Raw genomic sequence first — 18,050 nt, 5'->3', positions numbered from 1 at the left:
GTACCCAGGTAGGACATACTCCCCCCCAGCTCCTTCCTTTCATTTTCCTAGGCCAAGATGAGCTAGTCCTCCAACAACTCATGTATGTGAGAGAACCACTCTCTGGGCCACATCAGGGAGGGAGATGGATGGTGAACCTGGTTGGAGCTGGTGTGGAAGGCTGGTTTTCAGAGGAAAAATGGCAAGGTGGGAAGTACCTGGAGTTGGGATCAGAGCCCCCCAGTCCCTAGTGAGTACTAGTCTGAGGGGTATGTTATGAGGGGTATGGTATTAGGCCCACTCCCAGACAACACTCATGTTTTATTATGGAGGGGTTCCCCAGGGGTGGGCCTCGGGTCCATGGTAAGCAGGACAGGGGGGCAGGACTCAGGAGAGATGCAGTGAGCTTCATGCTCCACCAGTCCCGCTGGGCACCGGCAGCCGGGCACACAGGGCCGTATACAGTGGGCTTCTAGTTCACCCAGAGGCACATGTTGGTTGTAGCAGGTCCGGGGGCAAGGAGGGCCACATTCGTCAAAGATGAAGCCCCGGTCCAGGGGGCAGCCCACCACTGTAGGGAAAGTAGACAGTCTTAGGGCCAGGGATCAAGCTGGTCCAATTCTTATCTGCCCTTTCCCTGCTTCCCCGCCCAACCTACTCTAAGCAGCTTCCTCCTGTGAACACATTCTAGAATTCTAGAAGCTCAGAGGAGAAAGGGACCCCGGAAACCAGAGACCAGTCCAGAGGAATCAAGATTCCCAAGGGCCAGCTAGATTATAATGCCATTGGGAAATAATTAACAAAACCAAGAAAAATACCCTAAAACATAGATAATATTAGCCTGTGGCTTTCTAAGTCAACATGTGGCTTCGGGGGGGCCTTATGTACAGTTTAGTGGCTCTGTTTCTAGTGGAGTGTGATAGCATTGATCCAGTCCAACTCACCTGACAGGAGTTCCCTCTACACTGTACCTGGACAAGTGGTTGTCCAGCCTTTTACTGAAGACCCACTGATGGGATACTATCAGATGCAGCTCTGATGGGGCGCTACCAGAGGCAACCAATAATAGAATAAGCTCATGAGCCCTTTTTTCCCCACGATAGACCTTCAGGTAGTTGAAGGCAGCTCTTCTCTCCCTTGCCCCCTTTTGTCTTCTCCAAGTTAAACACCCCCACTATTTGCCCAGTCTTACCACAGAGTGTTGGACCCCGCCAGATGGGAATGATGCCGGCCTGGCGGCATCGGGTGGCATAAGCCTCCAGGGCATCACAAAGGCAGGCATCAGCGGCAGCACCAGTCCCACAGGCACAGAGATCATAGACACAAGCAGCAAAGAAGGGCTCAGGGGGCACAGCCTTGTGGCAGCGCTGGAATGTCGATGACTTCAGCATGGCACAGCGGGCATTGGCCTCACGCCGGGCTCTGTACCCGGCCTCCCGGCATGGGTCTACCTCTCGGCCTGGGGCACATGGGTGGCTGAGCCCAGGCCTTTCCGGGATCTAGAAGAAGGAAATACCGATGTGATGGGGCCCCCAAAGATGACCATAGCCAATGAAAAAGAAGCTTCTTAGTGGCAGGAACTGTTTTTGTATTCCTAGTGCCTAGCACAAGAGGGATACTGTGGTACTACATAGTAGGTTCTTTTAAAAAAATTTATTTTTTGCAGGGCAATGAGGGTTAAGTGACTTGCCCAAGTTCACACAGCTAGTGAGTGTCAAGTGTCTGAGGCCAGATTTGAACTCAGGTCCTCCTGAATCCAGGGCCAGTTCTCTATCCACTGTGCCACCTAGCTGCCCCATATTGTTTTCATTTTACAGAGAAGGAAACTGAGGCAGACTGTGTTAAATGGCCTGCTCAGGGTCATATAGCTAGTAAGTCTCTGAGGTCACATTTGAACTCAGGTCTTCCTGACTCCGGGTCCACATGCTGTATCTATTGAGCCACCTAGCTAGCTGCCTAGCAAAGAAAAAGGGTAAATGTCCTACTCACTCATTGCATGGTGCTAGATCTGAGCCACATAGCCACCTACCCCTTCTCTCTCCCCTTTATCCTCCCGGAAGCTTCACCTGGCTTTGTGCGCTGGAGAACCACTCATTTCTACAGCATTTGAATGTTCAAAGTGCTTTCTTCACCATGACTCTGCTCAAGGATTATTACCCACATTTTACAAACGAGAAGATGGAAGCCCAGGACGGTTAAGTGATTTGACCATGGCCATAGCTAATAAGTGTTTCAGAGATGGGATTTGAGTTCAAATATGACGAGGCCAGGGCTTTTTCATTCGTTCATTCATTCATTCATTCATTCATTCATTCATTCATTCATTCACTCATACATATATACATACACACACACACATATATATACACATACATATATACATAATTATGTGCATGTGTGTGTGCATGTGTATATGTATGTGTATATATGTATATGTACATATGATATAATGGGTAGAGAGAAAGCTTCTGAATCAGGAAGAGTGTGTTCAAGGCTTGCCTTTAATCCATACTGTTTTTGTGACTTGAGCTTCTTGGTGTCCCCAGCTATCTAAGACCAGGTGCTGAGAATCAATCAATCACATTCATTCAATCAATCGAAACAGGAAGTTTCTTACCAGGAGTTCCCTATGCTGATAAAGTCTCAGGTCAATTTCACTCCCCCTCCCAACAGTTATTGACACATTTAATCTGAACACTACAGATGCTTCCCAAAGACCCCTATAAAGACCAGTCCCTGGAAGAGTGAATTTGTCACCTTAGCAGGAGGGAGAAGCCTCCACTTTGCCAGCACATTAGTAACACTGCTGGTATTTAGCCGGAGTTTTGTTGCTTCTTATTCTCCCCAGTGCTCTCTCCACTGGACCCTGCTGCCTCTTGGGGGGGGGTGCCCTGTGCGCTCATCCCCAGCAGCCAAGCTCAAGGGGCTCAGCCACTCACCTGCCAGCTGTTGCCAAAGGCAGCCTCTGAAGGCAGGAGCAGCCCCGAGGGGCCCTGCAGCTCGTCCTGTGGGAAGCCGTTGAAGTTCCCACAAAGCCCACAGGTTCGGCCTCGGTAGGAACCTGGCACGGTGACCTCTACCTGGGATTGCCCATTCCACAGCACCTGTGGGGAGAGGCCTGACTGCACAGGGGAGGGAGAAGGGAGTGCTACAGCAACAATGGGCTGAGGACAGTAGGGGGAGCCCTGGGACCTGGAGAGGAAGCACTCTTAGGGCATCCTTGCAAACGACATCAAACAATAACCTTAGGACCATAGGGAAGAACACCGGGCAGATTTATGGGACAGGGATGTCTGTTATATAAGCTCTTCCCAAAAAGAAGCACGTCTCAGCTCATGAATGAGATGCCATCAGCCAAGGGAGTCCTTGAACCTGGGTCCCAGCTGTGAGATGCAAACCCATATTCTACACATTTCTAGAAATGTAAACGTGTTTTCAGCTACTCTGGTACTCAAGGCATAGGAAAGTGTTTTACTTCTAAATCCAGAGCTGGAAGAGACCTCAGAAACCATCTAGTCCAACCCCTTCATTTTACAGATGGGCAAACGGAGGCACAGGGAGGCAGGTGCCTTGTATGTATGTATGCTGGTGGGTGGTACTGAAAGCATAAACGGAACCCTAATCTTAGAACTAAAACATCCTCCTTCTCCCAGGCTACCACGGCCCCCTCCCCGCCCCCAGTCCCCAACAACACCATCCCTCCAGGCTGGGTCCCGCCTGAACCTGGTCTTGTCCCCCTCTTCCCAACCTTAAGGCCCAGCTGGGTATGCAGTAACACGGTGCCTCCTCTCAACTCCACGTAGAGCAGGGGCTCCTTCAGGAAGGGCGGGGACACAGGGTGTCCATCCACCTGGGGGTAGGCGGGAGAGCAGGTGAGCACAGCCAGCAAGGGTACCTGCGAAATGTTCGCGTCCCTCCCTCCCTCCTCTGCTTTTTCCCATCCACGTCCACACTGGGATAGATCTCGGGAGCCCCAGCCCCTTGACCACCCCCCCCCCTTCCCCCTCACCATGACCACTCGGTCCTGCAGAAGCCGAATGACGGTATCTCCGAGCAGGACCGTCACCTCTTTGGTCCAGGACACACCCTTCCGGCCCCGGTCATCGTTGGTCACATGGATGCTGTGGGTATAAAGGGTTCTAAGCCGTCCAGGGGACTGATTGTGGCCCCGTAGAGGGCGGGGGGGGGGGTGGCGTTCAGACCTGGGGCAGGATCTAAGGTAGGGAGGCACCTGAAGTCTCCCGCGTGGCAGTCTTTGGTCAGCATGTAGCTGCAAGAGCCCTGGAAGTGCAGCAGGCGGCCGTCGAAGGTGCGATAATGTGGATCCCCGAAGGCCAAGCAGGAAGCCGGGCGGGGGAGGCAGCGGGGACAGCAGCTGCCGGGATCCAGGACGGGGGCCTCCTCCTAGCTCAGCCCACAGAGATCATACAAATAAAACCATAGCACTGGAGAGGACAGCTTCTAGTTCCCCGCCCTCATTATGGTCAGGGGAGCTGGGACTAGAACCGCCCCCCCCCCTTGATTTTAACCCACAGCAAGGAAATGCTTTATAGAAGGCACTATCCCCTCCCAGAGTACACACGCTGGTACCTCCAGAGCTCTGTCCCTGTGCCCAGATCCTTTCCATAGGATCGGAGTTTGCCAACTTAATTTTTCCAGGAGTCTCCCAGAATCCCTAAAAGACTCCCAGCTCCCAGGCTGATATTTGTCTAGCTAGGGAGGAGTGGTCTTGATAGTCTTTGTGGATTCCCGACCTACCTTAGAACTTTATCCCCTTTGATGTTTCAGGAGCCTTCAAAGAGCTGGTACATGAAACAGAGACCCTCCCTCTCTGCTTAGCCAGATCCACATGGTATAAATCCCATGGCTAAGTCCCCAGTGCCTAGGGCCTTCCCATAGAAAGCCTCCTGGGAGGCTTGTGTTTATCTGGACTAGTACATTTCCTCTCCTTAGGCTGGAGATTCCTGGGCACTCACAGGGTCACAGGTAATCGGAGAACAGTGCTGACTGAGGCATTGCACGGTGCCTGCCACACAGGAGCAGCTGGTGCATTCATCCACCACCCATTGCTCACCTGAGGGCACCACATGGCCCTTATAGGAGCAGGAAGGGCTGGGGGCTGGGGAGACACAAAGCAAAGAAGGAAAAATTAGAGGTATAACTTTTCCTCTGCTTACTGCTTTTGCTGTGTCCCATAGCTTTTACTATGCTGTCTCATTATTGTCATTCCCTTTAATGAAATTATTGTTTCTATGATTTGTTCTTTAACTCACCCATTCTTTTTTCTTTTTGGTGGGGCAATGAGGGTTAAGTGACTTGCCCAGGGTCACACAGCTAATAAGTGTCAAGTGTCTGAGGCAAGATTTGAACTCTATCCACTGCACCACCTAGCTGTCCCCTCACTCATTCTTTAAGATTAGGTTGTTTAATCTCCAGTTAATTTTTAATCTATGCTTCTGTGGTCCCTTATTAAATATAATTTTTATTGCATGGGGCAGCTGGGTGGCACAGTGGATAAAGCACTAGCCCTGGATTCAGGAGGACCTGAATTCAAATCCAGCCTCAGACACTTGACACTTAATAGCTATGTGACCCTGGGCAAGTCACTTAACCCTCATTGCCCCACAAAAAACAAACAGAATAATTTTTATTGCATTGTGATCTGAAAAGGACACTTTTAATATTTCTGCTTTTTGGCTTTTAACTGTAATATTTTTATGTCTTAATATATGGTTAATCTTTGTAAAGGTACCATGAACCACTGAGGAAAAGATGTATTCCTTTCTAGTCCCATCCAATTCTCTCCAGATATCTATCATCCTGCACACAGGACTGTACTCCAGGTGAGATGTATATGTACCCTCCCCAGTGACACACCTTCATATTGGTCACAGCAACTACCCATATTGCATTCTCATGTCCAGTCATCAGGGCCGACCAGAGCTGGGCATTCCTCCATGTGACATTCTATATGCCCCAACTTGGGACAGACAATAAGATTTTGAATTAGAAAGAACTTTAGGGAATTAGTCCAAATGTCCACATTTAACAGAGAAGTGAAGTGATTTGAATAATCTCACACAACTCTTAAGGAGTAGAGCCAGCATTTGAACCCAGGTCCTGCAATACAAAGCCAGTGCTCTTTCCACTGTCCTCTGACGCCTCCTGTGAAGTTGAAGGTGGCTTCCGATCCAAGGGAAAGTGGCCAACACTTTTTACTAGACTTGGGAGTCAACAAGATATGGATTGAAGCCCTGGTGCTCCCACTGCTTTTGTGAACGTGGTGGGTAAATCATTTCATCTCTAAACCTCGGTTTCCGCCTCTGTAGAATGGGGACAATACTGCATGCCATCTCCACCTAACTAATAATAGCTAATAATAATAGCTAACATTTATTTTTGCAAGGAAAACGCTTCTTAAACCTAAAAGCATTATAAAAATACCCATCTTTATCATTAGCCCAGAGATTCTTCAGGCCTGAGGCCAAATTAGCTTAGAAGGTTTGAACCTTGAGATCTGGAGTCATAAAATCATTAATTTAGAGCCTGAAGGGACCTGAGATCAACCCTCTTATTTGAAAAGACCCAGAGACAGCTACAGGATTTGTCCTAGAACATCACCTAGCACAGTGCTTGGCATATAGTAGGTGCTTAATAAATGCTCATTGGCTGACTGGCTACGTGGCTGAGTTGGGCTTCAGACTAAGGACCTCTGACTTTAAATCTAGTGCTCTTTCTTCTGTATATAGGTCTTCATCCAAGCAAGGGTGGGACTTCCCTATGGGGGAAGGGGGGAGAGCAAAATGTTATTAGGCCTGGAAGAGTTCAGAGCTTTGAGCTCCCACAGACAGACATACCTCAAGGCACTGAACCCCAGGCCAGCTTCCTGAAACCCCGACCAAATGTCAGAGGGAGAGATTTCCCTCTCTGTCCTCTCCACCCTGTATAGAAGGAGAAGGCCTCAACCCTCATTGCTGCCCACAGGCCCTGTGGCCCACTCACCTATCCTGCTAAGGGCTGGCATCTAGGCATGGGGCTGGTTACTCACCACGGCAAATAGGGCAGCAGGTCCCTGGGACAGTGTGGTGCTCGGTAGGAGGGCAACTGAGCTGGGGGCAGGTTCGGTGAATACAGAGCCAAGTCAAGTCCTAGGTGGAGTGAGCAAGAGAGAGCAGAAGTTGAGATTAGGGACTTGTCAGTCAGTCAATAAACATTTGTTTACGCCAAGGATTGTGCAAAGGGCTGGGAAGGAATACAAAAAAGAAGCAAAAGACAGTCCCTGCTCTCAAGGAGCTCACAGTCCAATGGAGGAGACAACAAGCAAACAAGCCATACAAAAAACAAATAGGAAATAATTAACAGAGGAAAAGCTCTAGAATTAAGCAGGGTTGTGTATGGGGATTTTAGTAGGGACTTAAAGGAAGCCAGAGAAGTTCATAGGCAGAGTTGAAGAGGAGAGCTTTCTAGGCATGGGGGGGATAACGAAAGAAAAGAAATGGAGTGTCTTGTTCATGGGATTATAATGATAGCTGCCATTTATATATATATATATATATATATATATATATATATATATATATTTGGCAGGGCAATGGGTGTTAAGTGACTTGTCCAGGGTCACACAGCTAGTAAGTGTCAAGTGTCTAAGGCTGGATTTGAATTCAGGTCTTCCTGAATCCAGGGCCAGTGCTTTATCCACTACGCTACCTAGCTGCCCCATAGCTGACATTTATATAGTGCTTACTATGGGCCAGGCACTGTGTGTGCCAAGAACTTTATAATATCTCATTTGATCCTCACAATAACCCTAAGAGGTAGGTGCTATTATTATTCCCATCTTAAAGATATAGAAGCCAAGTCAGACAGGTTAAGTGACTTGCCCAGGGACACACAGCTAGTAAGTGTCTGAGGTTGGATTTAAACTCAGATCTTCCTGACTCCAGGTCCACTTCACCACCTAGCTGCCCTCAGCTGGCCAGGAGGCCAGTGTCACTGGATCAATGAGTCCATGGAGAAAATTAGGGTGAAAGAAGACTGGAAAAGTAAGGACGGATGGGTTATGAAAGCTTTGAATGCCCAACAGAGGATTTTATATTTGACCCTGGAGGTGATAAGGAACCACTGGAGTTTAATGAGTAGGGAGGCAACCTGGTGAGCCCTGCACTTTAGGAATATCACTTTGGTGGCTGAATGAAGGATGGACTGGAGTGGGAAGAGACTTGAGGCAGGCAGACCCACTATTACAGTAATCACGGTGAGATGATGAGGGCCTGCACCAAGATGGCAGCAGCATCCAAGGAGAGGAGGGGACATGAAGAATTCAGGAGACTGAGCAACATCTAGATGAATGGGGGATCAACTAGAATTCTCTACAGGAGCATCACTGGAAATGACCTTAGAGGCCACCCAGTCCAATGTGCCCCTCCCAATAGATGAAGAACCCAAGGTCCCCAGTGGTTCCATGATGTGCTCAAGGTTACACAAGTGTTAGCCGTGTGACCCTGGGCAAGTCACTTAACCCCCATTGCCGCACAAAAAAAGGTTACACAAGTGTAAGTAGCTGAGCCTGGGTTTGAATCCAGATGATCTGATTCCAAATTCAGTGCATTTCGGTCTCCAGAAAACAGGTAGTAACACAGGAAGAGGGGAGCTATGCTCTTTGAGCTGCTGGGCCAGAGAAGGGGTGAGCCCCTTCATTCTTAGGCTCTGAGATGGGTGGAGCTTGGGCCCACCTGACACTGACAGGTGTAACAGGGGTCCGGTGGGGTCAGCTCCCTCCCCAGCAGGCCAACAGTACAGTTACTCAGGGCTTCTGTGGAGACAGACACAGAGGGGCCAGGGCTGGGGGCCTAGGCCTCCATGCCCCAGACCCTGCACCAGCAGGAAACAACAGTTCCCAACACTTCATGGCCCGCATTCCCCTCCTTCCCACCTTCCCTCTTGGTCTCCCCACTTGCCAGCTTGGGGGACTCACGGGCACATGTTGGACAGCAGTTCTGGGGCCCAGGGGGCAGGAGCTGGCTGGGAGGGCAGCCCACCAAGCTGGGACAGAATCTTCGGTAACAATGAAGGCGTGGGGTGCCTTCTGGTGACAACTATAAGGAAGTGGGGTGATGTGTGTCAGTCTCCTGGTGAGTTGAACTACATGTGTTCCACCCCACATGGCCCACCAAGGTGCTTCCCTACCTCACAGATGCAGACCTCACAGGGGTCACTGCCTGGCTGGAAACTCTCCCCAGGCCTATATGTCTGGCCTTCATGGATGCAACCTGGGATGAAGGAAAGATCAACCAGAATCCCAGGGGACTGCCTGAGAAGGACTCCTTCCTTTATTCTTCTCCCAATCCACTTGAAAAGTTGGGGGTGAAGGGGAAACTGAGGCACAAAAGCCGAGACAAACTACTACAAGGTAGAAATTGGGGTGAGGTCCCTGGTTACAGCACAGGGAGGAGTCCTGGATTATCATTGTTTGTTGTTCATCCTTCATTCTCAAAGACCAATGAGGGTGATGGCTTGACTTGAGAGTGAATTGGGTTTAAGTGAGGCAGAGCTGCACAAGGTCATTGAACCCATTCTCTCCTCCAGAGTCATCAGAGTCCAGTGGTAAGACAAGAGTCAAAACACCTGGTGGTGGCCCCAGGAATCACCAGCCCAGCCTCCCCCCAGCCACCACCCTCGCCAAACTGTTCCCTCCTAGCCCTGACCCTCAGGTACCGTCACAGAATGGGCAGCAGTCTGTAGACCCCTGCTGGGGATGGGCACAGGAGCTGACACAGCGGATGTGGGCGCAGGTAATGATGCCCTCGTGACACATGCAGGAGGAGCAGGGAGCATCCAGAGGAGTCCATATGCTGCCCTCAGGGTGTTCCCCACTTGGGGACAGGCATCCTGCAGGAAAATGTGAGGGGATGGGTGTTCTGAGCGCCTGACCTCCACTTGGCTCCTTCCATCTCTTGATTGGCACAGGGTTCAAGGAAGGAAGGCAGAGATCTTGCTGGCTAGGTACAGTTGTGAGGGAATCTGCAATCTGTGAGGCAAAATTAACCCAGAAAGGGTCCTGAGGCTGAAAAGGCTGCCCAGCCTAAGGGAAGCCCTGGAGGAGGGAAAAGGAAAGAAGGGGTCTGAGGATCATTGAAGAGCTGAGAGGGACTTAATTGACTAAGCCCAACCTCCTCCTGAAAAAGGAAACCCAGATAAAGACCTCCAGGGAGGGAGGAAACCAGCCACCATTTCCACCTTCCGATCAATCTAATTGTTAGGGACATTGGGCAATTGGAAAATCCAGGGGTGTAGGAGCAACCAAGATACAGGGAAATGGAGAACACCCACTGGGTGGGGTCGGTACCTCTGCAGCGGGGGCAGCAGGTGCCAGGCTCTGTCACTTGCAGGATGCAAGGCAGCAAAGGGCATAGCACCCTCTCACAGGACACGTTCCCTTCCTATGGAAGATGAGGGGTCAGTCGCTCCCTTTTTCTCCCCTTCCCTCCCCTCAGTGTGAAATCAGAGCAGAGGGGTTGTTGAGGGACGTCCAGTTCACCCAATAGAACCATGCCAGATCCTTATGAGAGCCGTGATTAGGTGAGGCAGCCAAGGCTTTCCCAGGCACCAGACATAATGAGGGGGCACATTTTCTCCTTGCTGTGGCCCACAGACCCCTATCCCCACACTTCCAGGTCCTCTGTCTTCCTGTGTTCTCAGAGGGGTTGGAGAAGAAGGTGGGGTCTGAGAGAGGAAGAGATAATAGGATCGGGGGCTAACAGAAGGTGGGCAAGGGGGGGGTGGCCTCTTCTCCCATTACTACACCTATAGCTAGACTTTCCCTTTTGGGGGACTGACCAGCCCCCCACACCAATTCCTATGGTGGCACAAGCTGGACCCTTTGAGGGCCATCTCTCTCCACCCCACCCCCTTCATACTAAACTGGATTTGTCCAAGATGTCGGGATTACTGATTATAGCTTGGCTTCTCACTCCCCTAACGAAAGCGGGCCTAACCAAAGCTCAGGGTACCTGACAGTGACAACGCTCACAGCTGCCCACTGGACCTTCAAACTCTTCTCCATCCTGGTGCTCACGCCCCTCAAAGCTGCAGCCTGTGGGGAAGAAAGGAGCTAGGCTGGAGGTCGGCTCAGCCTTCAACCTTATGCTCTTACCTCCGTCTCCAGCAGGACAGGGAGCCAGTCTGGGGCAGGGTGGGGGTGCTCACTTTGGCAGCTAGGGCAGGAACAGGGCCCTGGGCTGGGGTGAGAGCAGACAGCTGGTGGGCATGGCCTCTTTAGGCACTGCACAGAACCTGCCTGGGGAGAAAGAACAGAGCCCAGTTCTTTAACTTCAAGCCTACCCACTCACCGCCTCTAGCTTCCCACCTCAGAGATACCCAAGCCTCGTGTCACATCTTTATATGGGAACCTTCTGGTCCCTCAATCTTCCTCCCCATAGCCTCCAGACCTAGGTTCTAATCAGTCAGTGCTTACTATGTGCCAGGTGCAACGCTAAGTGCTAAGGATTCTTACGGGCAACTAGGTAGCACATTGAATATATCATCAAGCACTGAGCTTGAAATTAGGAAGGCTCATCTTCTGAGTTCAAATCTGGCCTCAGACACTTACTAACTGTGTGACCCTCTGTTTCCTCATCTGTTAAATGAGCTAGAAAAGGAAATGATAAACCACTCCAGTATATTTGCCAAGAAAAACCCAAAATGGGGTCATAAGGAGTCGGGCACAACTGAAATGACTAAATTACAACAAAAGGATTCCAAGAAAGGCAAAAAACCCTCTCTCTCCTTATGGAACTTACTATCTAATGGGTGAGACAATATATCAATCCTGTCTCTCCCACTGGGTATCCTCAGGCAGGTACCAGCTCTTCCTGTGTCTCAGTGGACACCCCTCCCCTCTTCTTGCTCTGAGATCTTCAAGCCATAAGATCCCACCACTATTGAAAAAAGTCTCCCTGGAAAGGAAAGTGTAAGAAGCAACTTGTCCCAAGGGAAAAGTGGACCCTTAAGCCCGGTGGTGCTTACTTGGCAGGCACAGTAGGAACAAAGAGAATCACTGGGGTCTGGGAAGGTTTCTCCTAGGGCAGCAGTAACCCCATTATAGAAGCAACCTAGAGCATCAGAAGCAAGAAACAGTGATAGAAGAAAAAAAGACAATGAGTCAAGTGGATTTATGGAGTCCTACTATCTGTCCATCTCAATAGAAATTTAAGGCATGGTCTTGGCATGCAGGAAGTTTACCATCTAGTTGGGGGAATCAAAAATACACTTGAGGGGCAGCTAGGAGGCGCAGTGGATAAAGCCCCAGCCCTAGATTCAGGAGTACCTGAGTTCAAATCCAGCCTCAGACACTTGACACTTACTGGCTGTGTGACCCTGGGCAAGTCACTTAACCCCTATTGCCCCGCAAAAAAAAAAATCGATATAAAAAATACACTTGAAAATACAGACTCAGTATTTATGAAGCACCTATTAAATGATGGGGGCAGCTAGGTTCTGAAGTAGATAACACACTGGGCTGGGAATCAGGAAGAATCATCTTGAGTTCAAATCTGTCCTCAGACACTTCCTAGCCATGTGACCCTGGGCAAGTCACTTCACCCTGTTGGCCTCAGTTTCCTCATCTGTCAAATGAGCTGGAGAAGGAAATAGCAACACTCCAGTATCTTTGCCAAGAAAACCCCAAATGGGGTCATGGAGAGTCAGACAGTCACATCTACAAAACGACTCAACAACAACAAACTAAGTGAAAGGGATATAGACAAAAATGAAACAGTCCCTGCCCTCAAGGACCTTACATTTTCCTTGGAAGACCTAACTCCTACCTAGAAAAGTAAACAGAAACAGAAAAGGGATACAAAGTTTTGACAAAAGAATTTCCAGAAGAGGCGAGGACCAATCGGGAGGATGAAGAAAAGGCTCAAAGATGCTGGGGATACCAAGAAAGGTTGCTTTCAAGGAGTTTCCATTCTAATGGGGAGAAAATATGCTGGGCAGCTAGGTGGTGAAGTGGATAGAGCACCAGCCCTGGATTCAGGAGGACCTGAATTCAAATCCGACCTCAGACACTTGACACTTACAAGCTGTGTGACCTTGGGAAAGAAAGAAAGGAAGGAAGGAAGGAAGGAAGAAAGATAGAAAATGTGCAAACAACTACATCTACACGAGAAATATGTTGAATCAATTAGAGGGGATAAATTGGAGGGGAGCTAGACATTTCCCAAGACATGAGGACTGGGTATCCCATAGACATAAGCCCCACATGTCCAAAATAGCACTAATGAGCTTCTTCAAACCCAGGGCTGACCATATCAGCCTCCACACCTGCTGCCTCACCTGCCTATTCAATAAGCTCTGATGGCTCCCTAATTACTTGGAAGATCAAATACAAAATTTTGTTTGGCTTTCAAAGTCTTTCACAACCTGCCCCCACCCCCACCCCCTGCCTCTTAGGTCATCTTACACTTTAATCCCGTCAATGTACTCTCCATTCAGTAGTGACACTGGCTTTCTTGGTGTTCCCCATACAAAACACTCCATCTCCAGACTTGTTGCCTTTTCATTGTCTGTCCCCCAAGTCTAGAATGCTCTCCTTCCTTATCTCCCCCTCCTGGCCTCTCTGGCTTCCTTCAGGACTCAGCTGGAATCCTCTCTTCTGCAGGATGCCTCTTCTCTGCTCTGCTCCCCTGTAGTGCTGGTGCCTTCCCTCTGTGATCATCTCTAATTTATCTCATAGATATCCACGTGTTTGCACATTGTCTCCCTGTTAGAATGTGTGCTCCTTGATGGCAAGGCCTTTGTCTTTCTTTGTTTTCCTAGAACTCAACACAATGCCTGGCACAAAACACCACCTAATAAATACTGGTTGACTAGGAGGGAGTTAATTACTTCTCATAGAAACATGGCAAATGTAGGGGGCAGTGAAGAATGCCCTGACAGAAGAACGTTCATCCTGAGGAAGTTGGGGGACCTCATCATGGAGCCCCTTGGAAAGCTGGTCCCTATGTTTACCCTTTGGGCATCTGGGTGGCACAGTGGCTGAATCTGGATTCAGGAGGCTCATCCTGAGTTCAAATCTGACCTCAGACACTTCCTAGCTGTGTGACCCTGGGCAAGTCACTTTACCCTGTTGGCCTCAGTTTCCTCATCTGTAAAATGAGCTGGAGAAGGAAATGGCAAACCACTTCAGTCTCTTTGCCAAGAAAACTCCAAATGGGGTCATGAAGAGTCAGACATAACTGAACCAACTGAACAACAACAACAAAAATATTCACCCTCACAGGTTGGGCAACAATGCCCAGGCAAGGTGAGTGGGTGGCTGCAGCTTGGCTGGTCACAGGGTCTGCGTCCACAGGAGACAAAGCCCCCAATGCAGGTACATCGGTTACATGGCTTTTTTGGCTCTGGGAACTCCTGACCACTCAGGTATGGCTCCCCCAGGTAGTCACAACCTAGGGAGAATCAATGGTGAAAGGACAAAGAGGAAAAAGACACAGACAAGGGAGAGCTTAGCCCCGTCCTGGGTCCTCTTTCAAAGAAGCCTCACTGCTCAGGCAGGCAACTAGAATGAGAATGGGAGGTAGAGAATTGAGGAGGTACAATGCCAGCCAGCAACCCTAAATTAACACCCCCACCCTTCCCCACCTCCCAAATCCTAACTCTTGAGCAGGGGGCAGGGGCCCACTTCTACAAGCAAACACTGTGCTAAGCCCTGAAGACTTAAAGACAAAATGAAACAGTCCCTGCCTTCTGGGAGATCACATCCTACTGTAATCATAATTCAATGGAGTAAATCTTTAAAACATAGAGCTGGAGCTGAGAGTTCATCTTGTCCAACTCTGATCATTTTATAAGTGGAGAAATTGAGAGCTAGCGAGCTCTCCAAAGTCACACAACTAATAACTTTGTCTCTTTTTGTTATTTTCACACACACACACACACACACACACACACGTATGCACCTATGTTGCCTCCCCTGTTGGCATGTACGTTTCTAAAGGGCAAGGACTAGGTTTTTGCTTTTCCTTGGGTCCCTGGCTCTTACCACAGTGCCTGCCAACACTTAACAAATGCTTGCTGACTGACTGATTGACTCATAAGTAACAAAGCTGAAACTGGCCCAAACTGTTTCTCAGCTTGATGTGACTTCCTTTGTGTACCATATTAAGACCCTTCAGATACTCTATCATGATAGAAAAGTAAGGATGATCCAATGTCCTACCGTCCTCTTCATGCCCTTCCTTGGCCAACCCCCAACTCTGCATGCCAGGGGCACTCACCATCACATACTGGGCAGCAGGACCCTTGGGCAGGGAAGGGGCACTGGGCAGGGGCACAGGACTTTGGTTCACAGGTGACACTGCCCTCCCAGCAGAGGCAGACTTGACATGGGGATGTTGGGGAGGTGAACCGTTCCCCATTGGGCCACTCTTTTTCATCATATAAGCAACCTGGGGAGATGGGAAGAGACCAGAAGACTCCCCATAAAACTCCTCAGCCTCCTCCTCCCTCCAGACTTTCTTACCTCCCCCTCCTCACACACAGAGGAATATTACCATCACAAGAGGGGCAGCATTCCCCCTGCAGGGGGTGACTGCAGAACATTCGGGGACAGGGCAGTCTCTGGCAGGAGATGGAACCATTGAGGCAGAGGCATCGGCGACAAGGGTCCCCAGGTGGAGAGAAGTGTTGCTGGTGCTGGGCAGAGGGCATCCCAGGGACTAAGCAGTCAGCTGGGGGCACTAAAGGAATGAAATGTGGTATAGGGAGAGCTGGGCACAAAGATGTTTGCAGAATGGTAGCAGTGGATTTGGAGTCAGGGAACCTGGGTTCAAATTCTGGGCTCTCCTTGCTCCCTGTGTGACTTGGGTAAATCATTTTATTTAGTATTCCCAGGCACTTACATTAAGCATACATTATGCTTGCTGATTCAACTTAACTTCATCTCTCTGGACCTCAGTTCCCTGTTATATGTAAAATAAAGGAGTAGTTTCTAGCTCTAAAACTAAAGCATGATGGGAAAATAACTATATTTGGAGTCAGAGAACTTGAGTTCAAATTCTGATAGCTTATTATTAACTGTATGACCTGGAATAAGTCACTTCATCTCCCTGGATCTCAGTTTCCTCATATGTAAAATAAGGGGTTTAGACTAGATGACCTTTAAGATCCCTCTCGACTCTAAATCTACAATCCTATGATCCGCTTGGGGCATTCAGGTGGTGCAGTGGATAGGGTCCTGGGCCTGGAGTCAGGAGTTCAAGTCTGGCCTCAGATGCTGTGTGACCCTGGGCAAATCATTTAACCCTGTTTGGCTCAATTCCTCATCTGTAAAATGAGCCGGAGAAGGAAATGGCAAACCACTCCAGTATCTTTGCCAAGAAGACCTTAAATGGGGTCATGAAGAGTCAGACAGTGGAGGCCAGAACTGGGTAACTAATCGAGTTGACCTCCTCATGGCTTAGGGCAGCTGCCAACCTCCACCCCTACCGGCCCATCTATGTCCCACTTGCTTAGTGCTCCACTTGAGGGGAAGAAAAGAGGAGTGTGGAACATGACCCAAAGGAGGGAAGAGATAGGGGGCAGGAGGGAGAATGCTGGAAGTGGCTGGCTCTGTACCTGGACATTGTGGGCAGCACTCTCCGAGAGGCAGGAAAGGCTCTGGGCAAGGCAGTGGGGGGCACCGCTGGGTCAGGCACTGCACATTCCCATTCTGTGAGCAGAGAGACAAGGCAGACAGATAGGAAGAGGCCTTCCAGCTCAGGAGAACATTTCCAGGGGATTCTAGTATCTGGCCCTCCCTTCTTCTAGGAGCCTTCCTACCTTTAAGCAAGGCCAGTCCAAAGGGGTAGGGGATAAAGAGGGGGCCACCAAGACTTTCTCAATTGCCTTCCTCCCCACCTCCTAACTTTGGCCGTTGAAGACCCTCATTCCTTTCCTCCATCCCCAGGGCTCGGACTCACAATACAATGGCAGACCCTGCATCGATCTGTAGGATGGGGGAAGTCGGCTCCGTTGGGATACTCTTTCCCCCCAAAGTCACAGCCTGAGGGGAGCATCAAAAGGTTAAATGTAGGCTTCTCATGCTTCCCCAATCTGCTATGGCTCTCCTCACCAGCTCCTGATTATTTTCAGATAGCCCTATGAAACCTCTTCATGACTCTGTACTTTCTCCATGCCCCCCAAACTACTCCATGCCCCTGTACCCTCTCTATGCCCCCCAAGCCTCTCCATGCCCTGTAGCCTCTCCATGCCCACCAAACCTCTCCATGCCCCCAGATAGCCAACAAAGAGCCCTATCAGATCCTGAGAGATCCCAAGCCCTGCTAGAATTCTAACCCCATTGCCCCTCCCAGCCCACCCTCCTCATACCTCACCATTGCATTTGCTCTTGCAGCAGGAGCCAGGCAGTGGATGGGCACAGGGGGCCCCTGGGCAAGCACGGGGCTGGCATCGAGCCCAGCCTCCTTGGCACTGACATTCTTGGCAGGGATCCCGGGGATGAGGGAAACTCTCACCATCCACAAATACCTGATTCTCCAGCAGACAGTCTGTCCCATAGGTCAGGGTGAAGGGTGGGGACGGGAAATAGGAGACATGGAGATGTTGAGTCAAGGAGTGAACAAGACTGACTCCCTCACAATCACTGCCGGCAGATCAATCAACAAGCCTTTATTAAGTACTTGCAGTGTTGCAGGCACATGCTAATTGCTGGGGATACAAGGAAAGGCAAAAAACAGTCCCTGCCCTCAAGGAACTCATATTCTAATGAGGGAAACTATATGCTGACAACTAGGAATTTACGAGATATACAGAGTAAACAGGTAATCGCTGAGGGAAGGGCCTCACAGCAGGAGCTTTGAGACACTCCAGGGCATCACATGAGGAAGATGTCCTCTCATTCTGGATGTCCACATTCCCATTTACCAACTCAATCCAGCCCAATCCAATCCAACAAAGAGTTGTTTAGGTCCTCCTTAGTGGAGGGCACTGTTTGGGCCAGGAATAATATGGGTGTGATGACCATGGGAGAGCTAGGTTCATGTTTCTAGGAATGTAAATGTGTGTGTCTA

At 49.7% G+C, this 18,050-nt stretch overlaps 1 protein-coding gene across 1 annotated transcript in view; it reads right to left on the bottom strand.

The window, feature by feature from the left end:
* Window positions 1-293: 293 nt before the first annotated feature.
* The window catches only part of LOC122729450 (kielin cysteine rich BMP regulator), a 30,180-nt gene continuing 12,423 nt past the window's right edge, over window positions 294-18,050 (bottom strand). Inside the window, exons 13-34 of the mRNA XM_043968340.1 lie at window positions 17,355-17,528; window positions 16,941-17,023; window positions 16,597-16,690; window positions 15,534-15,719; window positions 15,258-15,428; window positions 14,253-14,429; window positions 12,004-12,089; window positions 11,185-11,275; window positions 10,989-11,071; window positions 10,325-10,418; window positions 9,694-9,867; window positions 9,166-9,248; window positions 8,954-9,074; window positions 8,712-8,791; window positions 7,028-7,127; window positions 4,956-5,098; window positions 4,211-4,383; window positions 3,989-4,100; window positions 3,728-3,829; window positions 2,919-3,083; window positions 1,172-1,478; window positions 294-550 (exon numbers count right to left, since the gene is read on the bottom strand). Coding sequence (XP_043824275.1) covers window positions 294-550; window positions 1,172-1,478; window positions 2,919-3,083; window positions 3,728-3,829; window positions 3,989-4,100; window positions 4,211-4,383; window positions 4,956-5,098; window positions 7,028-7,127; window positions 8,712-8,791; window positions 8,954-9,074; window positions 9,166-9,248; window positions 9,694-9,867; window positions 10,325-10,418; window positions 10,989-11,071; window positions 11,185-11,275; window positions 12,004-12,089; window positions 14,253-14,429; window positions 15,258-15,428; window positions 15,534-15,719; window positions 16,597-16,690; window positions 16,941-17,023; window positions 17,355-17,528 — 3,056 coding nt within the window. The remainder of the gene's footprint in view (window positions 551-1,171; window positions 1,479-2,918; window positions 3,084-3,727; window positions 3,830-3,988; window positions 4,101-4,210; window positions 4,384-4,955; window positions 5,099-7,027; window positions 7,128-8,711; window positions 8,792-8,953; window positions 9,075-9,165; window positions 9,249-9,693; window positions 9,868-10,324; window positions 10,419-10,988; window positions 11,072-11,184; window positions 11,276-12,003; window positions 12,090-14,252; window positions 14,430-15,257; window positions 15,429-15,533; window positions 15,720-16,596; window positions 16,691-16,940; window positions 17,024-17,354; window positions 17,529-18,050) is intronic.

The sequence above is a fragment of the Dromiciops gliroides genome, chromosome 5 (genome assembly GCF_019393635.1).
Source record: "Dromiciops gliroides isolate mDroGli1 chromosome 5, mDroGli1.pri, whole genome shotgun sequence".
NCBI classification, from domain to species: Eukaryota; Metazoa; Chordata; class Mammalia; order Microbiotheria; family Microbiotheriidae; genus Dromiciops; species Dromiciops gliroides.
This window is presented reverse-complemented; position numbering and strand designations above follow the sequence as displayed.